This window comes from Xyrauchen texanus, chromosome 2 (genome assembly GCF_025860055.1).
Source record: "Xyrauchen texanus isolate HMW12.3.18 chromosome 2, RBS_HiC_50CHRs, whole genome shotgun sequence".
NCBI lineage: Eukaryota > Metazoa > Chordata > Actinopteri > Cypriniformes > Catostomidae > Xyrauchen > Xyrauchen texanus.
The window spans coordinates 60,894,194-60,913,646 of NC_068277.1; the positions used below are offsets into that span (position 1 = coordinate 60,894,194).

General features: G+C 42.2%; 1 protein-coding gene across 2 annotated transcripts in view; it reads left to right on the forward strand.

The window, feature by feature from the left end:
- The window catches only part of LOC127655847 (sodium/potassium/calcium exchanger 2-like), a 116,574-nt gene that overhangs the window by 29,300 nt on the left and 67,821 nt on the right, over nucleotides 1–19,453 (forward strand). For both annotated transcript variants that reach the window (XM_052143865.1, XM_052143873.1), the window contains exons 3-4: nucleotides 17,441–17,479; nucleotides 18,358–18,466. In XM_052143865.1, the coding sequence (XP_051999825.1) occupies nucleotides 17,441–17,479; nucleotides 18,358–18,466 (148 nt within the window). The remainder of the gene's footprint in view (nucleotides 1–17,440; nucleotides 17,480–18,357; nucleotides 18,467–19,453) is intronic.

Consider the following 19,453-nt stretch of genomic DNA (forward strand, 5'->3'; position numbering starts at 1 on the left):
AGTATTATGGTGCGGACCTACTCTCTCACGCCAAGGGGTGATACTGGGCGATTGGAGAGTTCATCCTCAAACGGTGTTGAGGATTTGGGAAATATTCGGCAAAGCAGAAATCGATCTATTTGCCTCAGTGTAGAATACCCACTGTTCCGAAGTCTCGATTTGAAGTCCCAAGCCCTGTTGGGAATGGATGCAATGGCACACAAATGGCCAGCAATAATGCTGTTTCTTCAGCAAAATGCTTTTCCTCCAATATGCCTGATCCACTCCGTCATATGCAAAGTCCGAGAGGACAAGAAAACAGTGCTATAAGTTGCACCGAAATGGCCCAACCAGCCACGGAAATGATGGAGATGCTATGCAGCTCACCATGGGAAATACCATTGAGGAGGGATCTCCTCTCTCAGGCGCAGGGCACAATCTGGCATCCCCAGCCCCAGCTGTGGAACCTGCATGTGTGGCCCCTGAATGGGGCACTCTACACATGCCAAAACTGAAGCATTAAGTCATGAACATCATTTTACAAGCCAGAGCACCGTCCTCAAGTCACCTCTATGCAATAAAATGGAAGGTTATCTCTGATTGGTGTCTCTCGCATAGCAAGGACCCAGTAAACTACCTATACATGAAATTCAAATATTTCTTCAATATTTTCATCATGTGGCAACTATATCTGCGTATCACGCACATGAAACCGGCTCCTCTATAGGCAAGAATGAATTAATCATAAAGTTCCTTAAAGGAGCAAGATGATTAAACCCACCTCGGCCGGCTGCAGTTCCGACTTGGGACTTTAGGAACTTTAGTACTAAAAGCTATAGCAGGGCCCCCCTTCGAGCCTTTGGACTCTGTTGATTTGCACATGCTCTCCATTAAGACTGCACTACTGCTGGCTCTGGCCTCAGTAAAACGGGTAGGTGACCTGCATGCACTATCAGACGACAATTCATGTCTGGAGTTTGGCCCCGGTCTTTCAAGAGCCACTGTCAAACCCAGAAAAGGCTATGTCCAAGGGGCTGACCACACCCTTCAAAGCGCAGGCCTTCTTCCCTCCTCCACTTAATGCAGATTATGAACAATCATTGCATTTGTTATGTCCTGTGTGGATGCTAGACACATACGTTGAGCGTACATGCCAGTTTAGACTGTCTGATCAGCTCTTTGTATGTAATAGAGGATGCACAAAAGGAATGTCCGTCTCTAAGCAAAGACTTTCTCACTGGATTGTCGATGCAATTGGCTTGTGAGCTTATGAGTCGCAGGGTCAGACTTGCCCAATTGGTGTTAAAGCACACTTAACTAGAGGCATGGCCTCCTCATGGGCATTGCCGAATGGTGTGTCCTTAAAAGACATATTTTTTATATATATATAGATCACTCACTGCAGCATGCTCATGTCGGTCGTCATCCTATATGACTACACCGCCATATTTCCTCTCAGGGAATTTATGTCCTGTAGTGCGGCGTAATGGGATTCTATTCCCCATATGCGTTAATACGCAATGTCAAGTGTACTGAGTTGTAAGGTAACATCTCGGTTATGTACATAACCTTGGTTCCCTGAGACAAAGGGAACGAGACATCGCGAATACTAGCTGCACTACAAGTTCCTTGTTCTTAGTCACAAATTCTGAGGAAACTGTGTCTGTGCATCTGTTTTTATAGCGGTCAGTTTCGCGCCAAAACAGGTGGGGCTCAAACACCATAGCCAATATTAAAATATTGGCATTATTATAGAGAGTTTTCAAATAGGTTGTGCATGAAGGCACTCTCCATATGCGTTAATACGCAATGTCTGGTTCCCTTCGTCTCAGGGAACCGAGGTTGTGTACGTAACCGAAACGTTTTGAAAATTAAAAGGTTAAAAAAGACAGTGGTGATTTGTCTCTAGCAGGCTTCTGTGAATAACCGTTTAGTCCAAAAGTGTACATATTTAGAGAAATATTGATGGATTCTCATATGTTTACAACATAAAGTATTATTATTTCTGTCCACTCTCCAATATATTAATTATATTAACTCATATGTTGTGAGTTCCATACACTGTGTAAGCCAGGGGAGCCCTATGTGAATATCGCGGTCTAAATATGGTCATAGAATAAGAAAGTTATTGCATCTTGCCTCAATGCCACATAACAGGTACTTTCATAAAATATACCATTACGATATTAGCCTAACGAATGTATAAAGCATAAAAATAAGGGTTTGACTGTAAATAGGCGATTACGAAAATATAGGCTATGGTCTGTCTATAGCTACATCCACATTAATTCGGATACATTTGATATAAAAAAAAATTGTTTTTGAAACATTCTCCACACTGCTGTTCTTAAGGATTTTCCAAAAGATGCTCATCCACACTAAAATGTATAGAAACTTTTGAATGTCCTTACTGAATATGCGAAATATTCCATTTCATGTACTGTCTGAAATGCAATTGACCTCGTGTTCCGTTGCCGGACAGCAATTCCGAATAAACTTCCCATCGTCTTTGAAGGAATGCAATGTTGTACAAAACAAAATGTATCTTTAACAATGCTTTCAAAATTAATAGCAGGCAAAACAACGCTGCAACAACATCTTGCATGTTTTGGGTTGAATGGATCACATGACTGCGTCACATGACAACAAATACATAATTGTTTGTGATATCTCTGCTTCCCCTGTCCATACTACAACACAGAGACAGTGTTTTCAAATGTATTCACTCGGAAGAGCATTTTTAGAAAAGCTCAGTTTATGCTGTCAAAAACACAATCTCAGTGTGGACGGAAGGCCAAAATGTAGAGAAAAGAGATGTGTTTTCAAACAAAAATGGATTATTGTTGACATTGCCTGTTTCACTTGCTGTTTTTGATATTTGTATTCTTATTGCAAGCATAATAGAACAGAAGAATCAGTTACTGGAGAGCTGTGGTCTGCTGCACGCTGGACATTAAAAATATAATCTGCTTTCTGCCTCATTCTATGAATGGAATCATCCATTTTTTTAAATGTACTTGTTCATTGAACTGTTGTATATAAGCAATATCACACTCGCGAGAGCATCAGCACTGATTTAGGGCCATATCTCACGATTGCGAGTGTGATATTGCTTATATACAACAGTTCAATGAACAAGTACATTTAAAACAAAATTTGAAAAACGGTCCTAAAAACACATTTGTGCATGGAACTACTTTCTTACGCCATGGATCAGAATCTGCCATTGCTGGTTCAAACCAAATGATACACGCAAGCCTCCGTTAGTAATTTAAAAATGTCACTTCAGAAATAGTATCACAGCTTGTGCTGTTTCGAACAAGTTATTGGATAAATAAGGATGGAGGGATGTGTGTGTGTGTGTGTGTGTGTGTGAGAGAGAGAGAGGGAGTGAGAGATGGATCGTGCGCCATCCAAGCAGGGATATTTCACCCTATTTCGTGGTAACCGGTGCACAAGTGTCATTCACTATAGAAACTGCAATATCCTTCACCATTTTAAACAGTATGTATCCAATGTGGAAAATCCAGTAAGAGGTGTGCGCCTTGAGTTCTGTAATTAATATGTCTGTTGTGTCTCTCAGCTGTGATGAGCCTTAATGCTGAAGTGGTTTGTTTAAAGCCGTTTAAAGATATTTCCTAGCTTTAGTAGTGTAGTAGTAATACTAGTGATCACAGAGCGCTGTTCTATGATTCACTTCACATTACCCAACTGGCTCATATTACACACAAAAATGATATTTCGCCGCCACCTGCTGGCTAACTTATGTAATGTAAAAAAATAGATGTAAAAAGAGACACATAGCCTACAGGAGCTCTTAACACATCTGCACTGCTCTTACACTTTAGTTTAGGACAATGAACACAAGCGGAGTGATACACACAGTGAAGCGTCCGAGTGCTGATGGTGTCAGACCACAATAGCACAATAACAGAATACTCACTGCTCTGCTATTAGACCCCCCCCAATATTTATAGCATGATCAAGAGAAACATAAATTCTTCATGAAATTATACTCAACAAAACAAATAAAAACAAACTGGCAACTTGGAAATTGAATCATTGGCAGTGCCATTACTAACCCCACTCTCCTCTTCTGCTGTCAGGCGGTGTGCATGCTCATGTAATTATGTGTGTGTGTGTGCGTGTGTGTGTGTGTGCGTGCGTGTGTAAGGAGATCACTTATGTCTATATTTGATTCTGAGTTGCAATGACACTGATAAGGAGGACTGAAGGTGAGGAGCAGAGAGAGAGAGAGACAGAGAGAAATCTGAGGCTCAATCGATTTATGCTATTTTAAAAGAGGGAATTAGTAGATGGTAGAACAGTCAGGAAGGGACGTTCCTTACAGAAGCATCATATTATGTGTGTATGGTGCAGTCGTGGGTTGGATATAACCTGGAGATACACAAGCTGTTGTGCTGCCAGCTGTTAGTCAGTCTGTTAAGGTGTAGAGGTAGTAAATAAGATACAGATTTGTGATTCAAATTTAATTTAAGGAAGTAGATTTTTTAAAAAGAATCAGGGGGTTTTCCAGATGGGTGGCCAATAAATAAAATTAGCCACCTACCAAGTCAGAGGTGGATATTCAATAAAACCACACAGCATCCTTGGTGTGAAATAGATTATATTAGAAAGCAATTGTCAAGAAATGACAAATACTCATGCAAACTCTAGATATACTGCATACTAACATCCAAAATTAAACATAGAGGGGGAAATTACTAAGAATGATTTAATCTCGGTGAAACACTTTTATTGTATTTGCACACGCTGTTTGAGCTGGTTAAGTGCACATTTATTCTGACAATAATTACGCTTGATAAGCCGACAACACTGGTACACATGTGCAGTTGTAGCCCAATTCACAAGACATAAGTTGTGTCCCAAATTACACACTCTGGACCTCATTCATGAAACTTTCTTGTTTGAGTAAATTCTGAGTAATTTGCATGTAAAATGGACCTACCTGAAAACTTTCCGCCAAATTCACAAGCGCTTGGAACTCCCCAGATTTGTTAGTAAAGTGTGTGTATGTTTGTGAATTCCAAATATTAGTAAATAGGGGGTGAGTGCTCGTTCATCCACAATTATCATAATCCACACCTATGAAAACGGCATATAAAGAAGGCACCAGACTCGCTAGTAAATGCTGTAAACATCTATGCTGAACAGTAATAAAATTGTTTTTATGAATGAAGTGCATTCCCATCGTAACATTTTGATTTAGCAAGCACAATAGCGTTTGATATACATGCAACTGGAATAATCTTCAGAAATATTAATAGAATGCCTGAAGAAGGTCTTTGACACAAACGCTATATGATATAACAGATTTGCAAGCTATACGATAATGTGCGGGCTTTTTCTATATTTGCCCTGTTGTATTGTGTTCGCACAAAAACTGAATGTGATTTATGGATGCCTATACTAAACCTACATTATAGAGCTCATAACATACGATTTACAGTACACAAAAAATATTTCTGCCCGTGTTTCATCAATGAGGCCCAAATGCACCACTAAAAATGTTATTTATTATTACACAGAAGTATTCACAGTTTTTCAAATGACGTAAATTAGTTTTTAAACATATGCAATGTGTTGCTACACATGCCCCACATACTGTAGAGCAGGGGTTCTCAACCTTTTGCAAGCTGGGCCCCCCCAAAGCTGGTTCATTGCAGTTGGGGCCCCAGTGCCCCCCGCCCCGCCCTGCCCCGCCCCATGCTTTATTGTTGTTGTTATTATTATTATTATTATTATTATTATTATTATTATTATTGGCAGTAGCACCAGATTTCTAATGTGAGCTTGCAGGCATTATTATTATTATTATGAGTAGTAGTAGGCCTATCATCATTACTAGTCTATTGCTATATAATTATATGAGGTTACATGCTTTATTGTTGTTATTATTATTATTATTATTATTATTATTATTATTATCATCATCAGTAGGCCTATTATCATTACTAGGCTATTGCTATAATTGGGAATTGGCACCAGACCTCTGATATTAATTTATGCTTTATTATTGTTATTATTACTAGGCCTAATAGTAGGCATCATCTGCATTTTTTACAGAAGCTTGCTGGTAGGTGATGTTAATGTGAGACCTGAGCCTGCTTTGCCTTGAAAGATCCTCAATTCTTGGCTCAATGTTTGATAAACATAGCCTCAAATCATCCTCGATTTGTGCACGATTGCGGTATTTCGTTTTGAGTGCAGTCATTTTTGAGAATCCTGACTCACACAAATATGTCGACGCGAAAGGAAGGAGAATCTTCAAGGCGACGTCACAGAGTTCAGGGTATTCCTGCATCAATGCTGCCCAGAATGACGAAAGAGGGCAGGAGCTAAAGAGTTCCTTCAGTCTACTGTCACTCTTCAGCTCAATAAGCGGTTCCTGCATATCAATTGATAGCTTGTTTGCTGTGCACACAAACGGATCTCGAACCCACGCAAAAGAGCGATAATCCTCTTTAAAGTACGTCGCAAATTGTTTTCTCATTGCTGACAGGTGCTCAGACGCTGATTGAAATAGGGAGGAGAAATCGTGTGACGTGCCTGCATCAGTGATAAAGTCTGCAAGGCTGGGGAACATGTCGCAGTTCCCTCGACTGATGCGGCCATGCCAGAGGTCTAGTTTTTGTGTGAAGGCGTGCACTTTGTCTGCAAGGAGCAAAATATGAGTTTCGCGGCCTTGCAAAGACAGGTTGAGGCCATTCAAGCGGTCAAATATATCGACCAAATAGGACAGAGACGCAAGCCACATAGTCTCATCCAGATGCTTCTGATCTGATTTGATTTCTGTCAAAAACCACTTCACCTCCTCTCGCAGCTCATACAACCGCTGTAACACCCGCCCCCTGGAGAGCCAGCGAACTTCAGTGTGCAGAAGCAGCTGTTCGTGCCCTGACCCCATCTCCTGGCAGAGGACCCCAAACAAGCAAGAGTTTAGTGGCTGTGATTTGATGAGATTTATTATTTTCACAGATTGGTTCAGCACGGAGTCAAAGAGAACCGGCATTTTTTTTAGCAGCTAGTGCTTCGCAATGGACCATGCAATGTGTAGCTAGGCCACGCTCACGCCCTGTCATTGCCTGCGCACCATCCGTGCATAGGCCAACGCATCGGACCCAAGCCAAACCATTTTCACGGATAAAAATATCAAGGACATTGAAAATGGCTTTTCCTGTAGTGTGCGAATGAAGAGGCCGGCAAAACAGGACATCCTCCTCAATCGCCTTGTCCTGCAGATACCTGACATAGGTGAGGAGCTGTGCCTGCCCAGCAATATCAGTGGATTCGTCCAGCTGCAGCGCGTAGTAAGGACTCTTTTTTACGAACTCTATCAGTTGCTCTCTGATATCATTGGACATGTCTACAATTCTCCTAGCGACTGTGTCATTGGACAGTGGTACCGCACCGAGTTTGGCTGCTGCACTATCGCCTATCATTATTCTGCACATGTCTTGCTCTGCCGGCAAAATTAAAGTCTCTGCGATTGTATGCGGTTTAATGCCTTTTTAATTTGCAGGGCTTCATACTGTCGTTTGCCAGTACCTCAGCACACACGACACACTGAGGTCTCAGATCAGCCGTGACTGTAAACCCAAATTGCAGGTATGCTTCATCGTACCTTCAAAGCTTTTTTTCAGCTGGTGGTGCGTCGGTTGGCTTGTTGGTCCTCACAAGAAATTTCTCCATTTTTATGTGTTTTCAATAAAGTTTAGGCAATATGTAACTGTGTGTGTGGTGTATGTTGAGAGACGTATCAGGGGCTAATCAGTCGGGACTTAGGCACAATCTTTAATTAAACGAACAAAATAATTATTTTGCAGACAATTCAGATTTTATTTTAATTCTTAACGATTGTAGTCCTCGTCAGTGTGTGTGTGTGTGTGTGTGTGTGTGTGTGTTTTAGTCGTGTGGGTAGTTTTAGCTAAGTGTAGCTACTGCCTAGCAGTTAAAAAAAAAATACTGGCTAGGGCTGAGATTTGATCTAATCTTAAAAAAAGAATGTTTGTGGGTTTAGTCTTTAAAAAGACTGTTGGGGTTTTGTAGTAAAGGCCTATGTAAATCGAGATTGATAAGACTAGCGAGAGCTGGCACAAGCGAACTTGGCAAGAGACTAGACTAGAGTGAATGGAAAGCTATGTCGTGAGTCAATTTAAATGCAGTGATTTATTTTTGTGTGAGAGTGAGTGAACATTTACATTTATACCCCGCACTGTAAGCCAGGGCGGGAACGGCGGCGGCCATGCGCATGCGCGATTCATTTGCAGCCTGGACGCGGAGGGGTGTGTGTCTCCTCTCTGCTCTGACTGCTGCGCGAGGCTACTGAGAGACTGACCGCCTGTGAGTGCTTTTGGACGGGAGAGGGGCTCACAGCAGCACCCGCTGTTCGTAACTGCAGAGTGATTCCTGCTTTTGAGTCTCCAAACACCACAAAAGTCTCCAAAAACACCAGTAAAAGTCGCTGGATTTGTCGCTTTTGACACAAAAAAAAAGCCGCCAGGAGAATGATTTGTTTGTGTTATAATCAGTGCTTGAAGTGGGGGGAAAAGGTGGCGGCACTCTCTTTGCATTGGCAAATCATGCCATTTTTACAGTGAAAAACAAAACTTGGAGATATTGCTGTTACAACAATGTATTGTTATTTATTTAGCATAGCGCATCTCACAGCAATACTCAATCGTGTTTTGAATGATTCAGTGTTGTGAACGAATCGGTTGAGTCAAAGATTCAATGACCCATTCACAAACATCTGTCTCATTCTTGATGAATCGGCCGTTTGAACGAATCGTTTGAATTGAACCGCTTATGCTTATCACCTGCATTTGTGCTCACTATCGACAAACCAATCAAAATTTGTTCAAAACTTTTTTTTTTAAATCAGTCCAAACACATTTTAATTTTTATTCAGAAGTTATGTATATACAAAACTACAGGGTATAACTTTTTATGACAGTAGTTTAGTGATAAAAATGTGCCCAAAAAAAATGTTTTTTCCAGTTTTTTTCCCCTTCCATCGTAGCCTATCTAGGTTGAGAACCACTGCTGTAGAGAATTAACCTCAGTCCAACATTTATATCTTAAATAACAGTATGACATTCAACTTATATTTTTAAAGTGCTGTTCCCTATCTGTCACTCGTTGTGTCGATGAGTTGACATTAGGTTTCACCCTTGGGAGCCCAGACATCTCTGATTTTTGAGAAAAGGCCAATGAGAATTGGTTTGTGGGATTTGCATGCCAGTCCCCCGGACATACGGGTATAAAAGGAGTGTCGCTTGCAAACACACACTCAGATTTTTTCTTCTGACCCGAGTGGACGTATTCACAGAGCTCAATTCCTCCTGGTGTTCCATTCATCTCTCTCTCTGAAAGGCTGTTAGATCTACGGCACATTACAGCGGTTATCCCCCTCACACACAATGGTTGTGCTGAGTAAACACCCCTGGGTGCTTCGATAGCTGAGCATAGCTTCTTATATAAATATATACATACACATATAAAAGAGTAGATTTTCCCTTAAAAGAGTGGCTTAAACGAAAGCATTTTTTTCAAGACGCCTCTTCGTTTGTGTGTTTTCCTGTTTGCGATTGTTACCTGTCCGCTTCCCATGACCACTATTGCTGCCTCTCATGTTGGGCACTCCCCACGCGGGGACAGTGTTTGTGGACGGGTCATGCTCTCTCGCGGCTTTCTCTCGTAAGAGGGAAAGCCACTCCAGCGGCTCCCCGACTCGGTCATCCTACTCGTAGGTATGAGGCGGGATCGGCTAGCACTGGGGGCGATTTGGGGACTTCAGTGGTAGCTTCTCCACCAGCAAATCACCTCCCATTCCCCAGCACGCTCGTTTGCCCCAGCGAGTTCCGCGATGTGACCGCCGGCTCGTCTCAGAGTGCGTTCGCAACTCGCAAAGTGGATGAGCTTTCGATTACAGCATCAGAGAGTGGGTTGGTTCAGTCTGTCGCCATGCGCAGCTGACGACCATGCTTGCCCGGGCGCTGCGAGTGTCAGGATGGAGTGGATTTCCCTGCTCCCCTCTGAACCCTCACAGCCCGATGATTGGTCCCAGGGCTCCGAGCGCCGCTTACGGCCGCCCCGCCCCTGTACCTTCCTTCCCGGAAGTGTATGTTGAGCTCACGCAATCGCGGCTACCCTGCCAGGGGGTGCTCGGTGACTCCCCAGGTTGGTAAGTCGATCGCGGTGCACCTGCGCCCGGAGCTGTCCAAGTCTCCCATCCAGGGCCTGTGGGTTTATGTCGTCACTCACGACTGAACCTACAGTGCCACTTGACAGGCCGTCTCCACCCTGCATGCCATGGCTCTCCTGTAAGTGCACCAAGCCGAGGCGTTCAAAGAACTGCACGAGGGTAGTTCTGACACAAGATTGATGCAGGAACTGCGCTCGGTGACCGATTTCATGATCGCCCTATGAGCGATCATGGTCATGGCGTGGTCTCTCGGGCAGGCGATGTCCACCTTAGTGTGACAGGAGCACAACCTTTGGACCAACTTGGTCGAACCGGCAGCACCATAGAGGATTCTTATCGATGCACAGATCCTCAGAGATGCGCAGTCGGATCAGGTTAGGTGTATGGTCCTTCGGGGCCTTCGGGGATCTCCCTTCGAGCCCCTTGAGTCAGCTGAGTTAAAGGCGCTCTCCTTAAATACTGCCCTCATAAAGGCGCTCACCTACATCAAGAGGGTAGGGGACCTGCAGGCATTCTCTGTCAGCGAACTGTGCCTGGAGTTCGGTCCGGTTTACTCTCATGTCATCCTGAGACCCCGACCGGTCTACGTGCCCAAGGTTCCCATGACCCCTTTCAGGGATCAGGTGGTGAACCTGCAAGCTCTGCCCCAGGAGGAGGCTGGCCCAGCCTTAGCGTTGCTGTGTCCGGTGCGTGCTCTTCGCATCTACTTGGATCGCACACAGAGCTTTAGAAGCGCCAAGCAGCTCTGGTGAAGATGTGCGCTTTTTTCCCAGCTGCGTTCGCAAAAATTGTGAACCCTTGACAATCTTCCTCCTTAGCCCAGCAGCTGACGAGTCTTCGGAGAGGCTCGCTGCCGCCCCAGTACGTGTGTCACTCAGGCCCCCATACTGAGGTAAGTGCTCCACATGTGCTGGTTGTCTCCTTAGGTAACCCCGTGTGATGTATATTCCGCAAAAAGTTTCCCCGCTGGTAAACCGTGTCTTCCTTGGGCAGAGGGCCCTCTGTCCTTGGTCACTGTGTTTGTAGTAACTCCTCCCCTCCTTTGGTAGAACCTACCTCGGTGCTGCTCCGTACAACATGCTTCCTCTCTGACTTGGTAAGACCATGTGTTGTATTCCAATTAGAAGCCCCCCCACCCCCCACACCTCTTGGGGCCGGTTGTGGTCTCCGTAGTGTCCTCCTCTTTGGAGGGACACCCACCAACGTGCAGAGTTCTGCCCATCTCGCACCACCAATCTGCGTAACCCTGTTCAGCTCTTGTTGTGATTTCCATTGGGACCCCTAGTGTCAACTCATCGACACAACGTCGAGCGAGTGACAGATAGGGAACGTCTCGGTTACTGATGTATCCTTCATTCCCTGATGGAGGGAACGAGACTTTGTGACCCTCTTGCCACAACACTGAACCAACCGCTGAAATGGCCGGGTCTTTGGCTCTGCTCCTCAGTGCGAAACCTGAGTGTTTGTTTGCAAGTGACACTCCTTTTATACCTGTATGTCCAGGGGAGTGGCATGCAAATTCCTCATGCCAATTCTCATTGGCCTTTTCTCAAAGATCAGAGATGTCTGGGCTCCCAAGGGTGACCCCTAATGTCAACTCATCACCACAATGTCTCATTCCCTCCATCAGGCTTGGATATTCACCATTAATTACAATTGTTTTGTCTGGCAAGCATCACGGCCAGGTAGCGCTACCCCTTCCGTTACGTGGGGCAAGTTTTGACCGAATTTGGGATCCACCTAAAATCAATAGCTTAAAATGCCGATGTTGAGATCAGTTAAAATTCTTCTGATGACCAATAAGCATAATTAGTTCAAATTAATTTTATTATGCTTCTGCAATTATGCCTCCCAATACGATAAAAAAGTTTTGCTTAAACTTGTTCAAGGATTCAACATAAATGTATTTCAAATCTTCAACTGTGCCTGACATTGGCATCATAAAGTATAGCTCTAAAATTAAATCACTTAAACAACAGCACTGCTTTTATCGGTTTCTTGAGACAGATGAGTCTACATTGAAGTAATTTTAATTTAAATAGCTCTTTTCACAATGCTCATCATTTCAATGCAACTTTATAGAAAATCATGCCTTAGAGTCCTAGGGTGTGTTCACACTTGAGAAAACGATACATTATTCGGTTTGCTTAGTGCTCACACTGGCATTTCTAACATTGAACCTAAAGATACAGAATAATACATCTCATGTAGTTACAGGTTTCTTACATTGGCTGTTAATTGCAACTCTCTGCTGCTGTTTCTGACGTAACTTAAATGACTTGTTTGATGTGCTGTAGCACCACAACACCTTTGTTTGGCAAATTCAACAAACTGTAACGTTACAATCTACTTGCTGTTTGCCATCTGTCTTCGAGCTCTCAACTCGTCTATGTAGACCAGTTGCTTTGTTTTCCTGTGAGCGCTCAGTGCCGCCTTTCCGGGGAGGAGACTGTTTCACTGCTCTCAATATTGTATTGCTTGGTATAATATGTATTGTACAATATATATTATCTAAAATCGTGAACGTCGAATCGAATATGATATGATACAATACAATACAATATTTTTTTAAACCGTTATTAGTCACACCACTTCCTCTGTTTAATTTTTTTTATTTACTTCAATTCAGTACATTCCTTTATTCAAAATATCTAAGTCAATTCAATTCCAACTCATGAAAAGGCACCAATTTTTTAATTGTCTATTTTGCTCTGCCCTGTTTTATTGAGTGTATTTATTATTATTTATTATTGCAATCAGTCACTAAGATGAGGCTTGTGAAAGGCTAATTATCATAATGACTGAATTTACTCGATAATGCTCATTCAGCAGCCTGTGCTCATAATTACAATCATCCCCATCTGTTTTGTTGGCTCAACATCTCCAAGGTGACCCTGACACACACACACACACACACACACTCCCACACATGCTCACACACACTCACGCGCTCACGCACACACACACACACACACACAACACACACACACACTCACGCACATGCTTTCACACGCACACTCACCCACCCACACACACACAACCCTACTGACCTATGCTTATTCAATCATACATAATTTCTGTTTATATAATCTTTTTTTCACTGTTTTTAATACTTTAATATTATTTAAAAATGTGCATAAAAAAGTAACACCAGTAATACAGAATGAGTAGGTAAGGTAACAATATTGAATTGTATTCTGCATAAAAAAAGTATAGTAAAAATGCATAAACATAGGTGGGGGCACATTAAGTACTCTAATAGGCTTCATCATAAATATCTATGGCCACAAGTAAGTCATGTCTTCAAATGTGTTTAGCTGTTGCTCTGAGCTGCTTAGAGGAAATTAAACTAAGCTGTCCATTTATTTGAAATCCCAGAGCACAGCTGCACTATTCACATAGTTAATGGGCCTGTCTATTACAAGACTTTCATTTACCATTTACAACTTGTGCTGATAGGAAGATCTATCAGCAATCTGTGACTTCATGTCTGTTTATTGCAGAGGCAGACATTAGTCATTCCCCCATTTTGCACCCAATAGTTCATCCAAAATGCAAATTCTACCATAGCTTATTGAGGGCATTTTATTCTGTGGAACACAAAAGTAGAAATTTGTGCCACACAACGGCAGTTCATGATCACCACATCTGTAAAGTTACAAAAAGAACTAAACACACTGTAAAAGCACTATTAACGTGTTTCTTACACAGCCATCAAGTGACTTCAGATGACATTGAATATAACGTGTTAAATGTAAAGATTACTTTTAAGAAACGTTTATGATGCTTTGTATGTATGACGCTTTTATGATTTATATCAAATGTTGGAAGTGAAAGATTTGGCTCCGTTGTGATTATCACTTTAGGGTTTGTGCCATCGTGTAATCCCCTGAAGGTGTCGAGTGTGGCTGCTTTTGTAATTAGTTCTGCTTGCAGAAATTTGGGTCACTAATTAGCAAGAGGAGGAAGGCTGCAGAATACATACATTTATTTATTTATCTATGTGGCGTTGCATTTGGAATACAATTATGAAGCATTATAAAAGAGAAATCTGTGGATGCGCATAGTTTTAGGTTGTGGTATATAATGCAAATAGAAGCATGAAAATGGATGCTAGGTTTTAATGTTCTCACAGTGCAGGCTTGTGCGGCATTATATCAAATCCACCCTTGTGGTCATGAGTAAACTGTGTTTGCTGAGATGTTAGGTACGGATTGATTTTCTCCTATAAAAACAGCCTTCCAGGGCCTCTATCTTTGACCTAATTTAGACTTAAGTGCTAATTAAGAGTCTTCTCCATCATAACCGAGGCTCCAATAGATTTGCTTCACTGCTAAAACATTGAAACCAGTGCTGACGAAGAATTTACAGCTCAATAGTGCTGTATGTCTGGTGAACTTGTGTCTGTAATATAGACATAGTGACAACGAGACTATTGTCATGAACATATCCTAGCAAATAACAGCCCATTTAGACAGGAGGCTGTCTGACTGATGTGTAAAATTATCAATAACAATTACATTTTTTATGTGACATTTAGGGATGAGTAAACACAGTGGAATGCGCAGGTGTGCTAAAGAATATCTTGTTTATTTGTTGATTGAACATTATTTAAAGATTTCATGCCATGAACCTCAGTAGCTTGCATAATCTAGCTGACTGATAAAAACCTTCGCACCATGACTCACAGAAGTAGTGTAATACCAGCCATTTAGATCAGAGCTTAAAATATGCTTGATGCAGATGTATGCTGGACTGAGCACTACTGAACTCGGATGTTCTCCACTGAACTTAATTGAACCACAATGTTATATGCCGGGCTGGGATTGGCGCTCACACTCTATGTTAGGTCAATGGTCAAAATACAGAGTCTATGAGGTCAGAGGGCAAAATACACATTTGAAGAGGTAAGATGACAAAATATACAATATGCAGTGTCAGAGGTCAAAATGCACACTCGAGGAGGATAGAGGTCAAAATTCACAATCTATGAGGTCAGAGGTCAAAATACACACTCTATGAGGTCAGAGGTCAAAATGCACACTCGAGGAGGATAGAGGTCAAAATTCACACTCTATGAGGTCAGAGGTCAAAATGCACACTCGAGGAGGATAGAGGTCAAAATACACACTCTATGAGGTCAGAGGTCAAAATGCACACTCGAGGAGGATAGAGGTCAAAATTCACACTCCATGAGGTCAGAGGTCAAAATGCACACTCGAGGAGGATAGAGGTCAAAATACACACTCGAGGAGGATTGAGGTCAAAATACAAACTCTATGAGGTCAGAGGTCAAAATGCACACTCGAGGAGGATAGAGGTCAAAATTCACACTCTATGAAGTCAGAGATCAAAATAAAGACGATGAAGTCAGAGATCAAAGTACACACCCAAGGAGGTCAGAGGTGAAATTACACATTTGGGGTAAAAAAATACCCACTCTGCGAGGTCAGTGATCAAAATAAATACTCGAAGAGGTCAGGGGTCAGAATACACACTCTGCTAGTTCATAGATCAAAATAAACACTTGAGGAGGTCAGAGGTCAAAATACCCTATCTACAAGTGTAACGGGAGCCATCTGGTACATGATAGACTGCGGTAAGTGTAAACCTTACTTCCCTGGCCTCAAGAGGTGCACTAGTGACTGACACTAGAGGCTGTAGCCTTTATCCTCCTTAGTTAGCCTGCCTCCCATGCCGAAGACACGGTTCAAATCCCGCTCGGAGCGGGTTGAGTAGGACAAGTTACAGTGGTGCAGTGACCTGGATGGGAGTGAGGTTTAGGGGAGTGAGTGTAACGGGAGCCAGCTGGTACGGGATAGCTGTGCAGTATGTGTAAACATCACTCCCCTGGCCTCAAGAGGCGGACTAGTGACTGACACTAGAGGCTGAAGCCTTTAGCCTCTTTTTTAGCATGCCCGCCTCCCATGGAGATGCCTGATCGAATCCCGCTCGGAGCGGGTTGAGTAGGACTGGTAACAGTGGTGCGGTGACCTGGATGGGAGTGAGGTTTAAGGGAGTGAGTGTAACCGGAGCCAGCTGGTACGGGATAGCTGTGCGGTATGTGTAAACACCACTCCCCTGGCCTCAAGAGGCGGACTAGTGACTGACACTAGAGGCTGAAGCCTTTAGCCTATTTGTTACCATGCCTGCCTCCCATGGAGACGCCGGTTCGAATCCCGCTTGGAGCGGGCCGTGTAGGAATGGTTACACAAGGTTAGAGGTCAAAATACCCACTCAATGAGGGTAAACGTTTGAATATACACTTGATTAAGTCAGAGGTTAAAATAGAAATACGATGAGGTCAGAAATCAAACTAGAAACTGGAGGAGGTTGGAGGTCAATATACACACTCAGCAAGGTCAGATGTCTAAATACAGACTCAGTGAGGTTAAAAATCTAAATACATACTCTGTAAGGTCAGAGGTCAAATTAAACACTTGATAAGGTAAGAAGGTCATAATACTCCCTTGATGAGGTTAAAGGTCAGAATATACTTTTTTAAATTTTTATGCATTTGGCAGATGCTTTTATCCAAAGCGACTTACAGTGCACTTATTACAGGGACAATCCCCCCGGAGCAACCTGGAGTTAAGTGCCTTGCTCAAGGACACAATGGTGGTGGCTGTGGGGATCGAACCAGAGACCTTCACTACGCCACCACCACTCCGTTATTTACTCTTGATAATGTCAGAAGTCAAAATACAGACTCTTTGAGGTTAAAGATGAAAATACACACTTAGCGAGGTCAAATTGCACACTCAATGAGGTCCAAGATAGAAGTATATACTCTGCAAGGTCAATGGTCCAGATTCACACTCTGTGAGATGTCAAAATGAGATCAAAGTTTAGGGTTGTGCCTCAATACAATCTGAATTTGATGAAGAACGTTCTTCTCTTAAGCTCTTACACTTTACTTACGGTAAGTGCCTAGCTCACAGATCTCCACCATTTTTATTTTTCAACTTTGTGTACCTGGCAGCTCCTCATCTCCTATGGCCTTATGGGACAGGAATATGTCCACTGGTTGCACATTTCAGAATTTTCTTCATGTTATTATTCACCTACAGCACCATGAATACCGTGCTCTAGTATGTAGGTTTCTTTAATGGCAGTTGATGTGTTGTTTATGTGTACTGTCTATATGGAGTCTGATGTCTGGTCTTGTCTCACATCATTGTACTGTTGTCTCTCCCTCTTTCTCTGTGTTCTGTTCATCTCTCGACTGTGAAGTTGAGCCCTGGCGGAGTGGAGGATGACAGCAAACTCTCGGTAAGTATTGTCTGTATGTATGGCCATTGGTCCATCTATTTGTATTAGTTATAAAGCATGATGCCATGTGGGTGGTAGAAAATGTAACCCTTTGACACCTGATCTCATTAATGGAAAATATGAACATGAGAGACATACAAATTTAGCTTAAGAAAAGTGGGCAGATGGACAGACAAATGGTTATAAAGAGACCATATTTACGTGTTCATGTCCAAAAAAACATGGCACATAATAGATAGACAGACAGACAGACACACACACACACACACACACACACACACACATATATACAAACACACACACACATATGCAAACACACACACACACATACATACAAACACACACACACACACACACACACACACACACACACACGTTGTGTTTCCATGTTTTATGGGGACTTTCCATAGACATAATGGTTTTTATACTGTACAAACTTTATATTCTATCCCCTAAACCTAACCTTACCCCTAAACCTAACCCTCACAGAAAACTTTCTGCATTTTTACATTTTCAAAAAACATAATTTAGTATGATTTATAAGCTGTTTTCCTCATGGGGACTGACAAAATGTCCCCACAAGGTCAAAAATTTCGGGTTTTACTATCCTTATGGGGACATTTGGTCCCCACAAAGTGATAAATACACGCTCACACACACACACACACACACACACGCTAACTCTTATTGAGACCCTAACTGCCAGCTCCCGCCCCTTACCTCTGACCCCTGAAATGCTAGGACATCCAGCCTTGTTCAGAATCAGTCAACCGTAATCTCGTCCCGTCTCTATGACAACCGTTCTGTCACTCCGAGCTCTGAATTCTGCTGTTATTGGCCAGAGGGTTTTGACTGACATGTTTTTGCTCCTATGACAGGCCAAGCCCCGGCTGCAGAGAGGAGGAAGCTCCGCCTCCTTGCACAACAGCCTGATGAGAAATAGCATTTTTCAGTTGATGATCCACACACTTGATCCTCTAAGTGAAGGTAACACACACACGCACACATGCACACACAGACTAACACGCACACACGCACACACTCACTAACATGCACACACTCACACGCACATGCACGCACACACATGCACAACCACACACACACACACACGCGCGCACAGGCACATGCACACACATGCATGCACACCCACACACACACACACACACAGGCACATGCACACACACGCATGCACACACACACGCACAGCCACACACACGCACAGCCACACACGCACACACACTCACTTAGTTATCTAATTGACATACCATAGACTTGGATTGTAATTATAATAACTATAGACTGACCCAAACCCTAACCTTAACCTTTAAAAAAAAAGACACATTCTTAAGACAAAACATTATTTGCTTTATTGATCAATCGATTAATCTGTAATAAATGTCATTGTAAATGTTTCCGCATAAAATGTACAAACCATGTTTAATTTATGGGTTTTTTTAAGCATACAAGTGAAATGTTTGAGACATATTTCCCCCTAAAATCAAAAGTAAAGAAAAAACAAATAAGAAATACAAAGTTACATAGAGAAAATGAAGCTATTTTTGCTTTGTGATATTTTTTTCATGACAATTAATACATGTCCTATCTACACACTGTTTACTCATATATATGTGTGTGTGTGTGTGTAATGTAAATGTCATGGGTTTGATTCCTGGGAAATGCATGCACTGATAAAATGTAAAATTTGAATGTACTGCATGAATGCATAAATGTTTGTATATTTGTACAGTATCAAATTTAATGGTGATATTTTATGTCTTTAATTTTGTAAAAGACTGTACTGGATGATTTTCACTACATAATTACAGTAATGTGAATGAGCTTTTTTGCATTACAGTTTTATATATATATATATATATATATATATATATATATATATATATATATATATATATATATATATAGTGCTTAATTGTCATGAAAATAATGTAGCAAAAGAAATTCTTTATGTTCCTG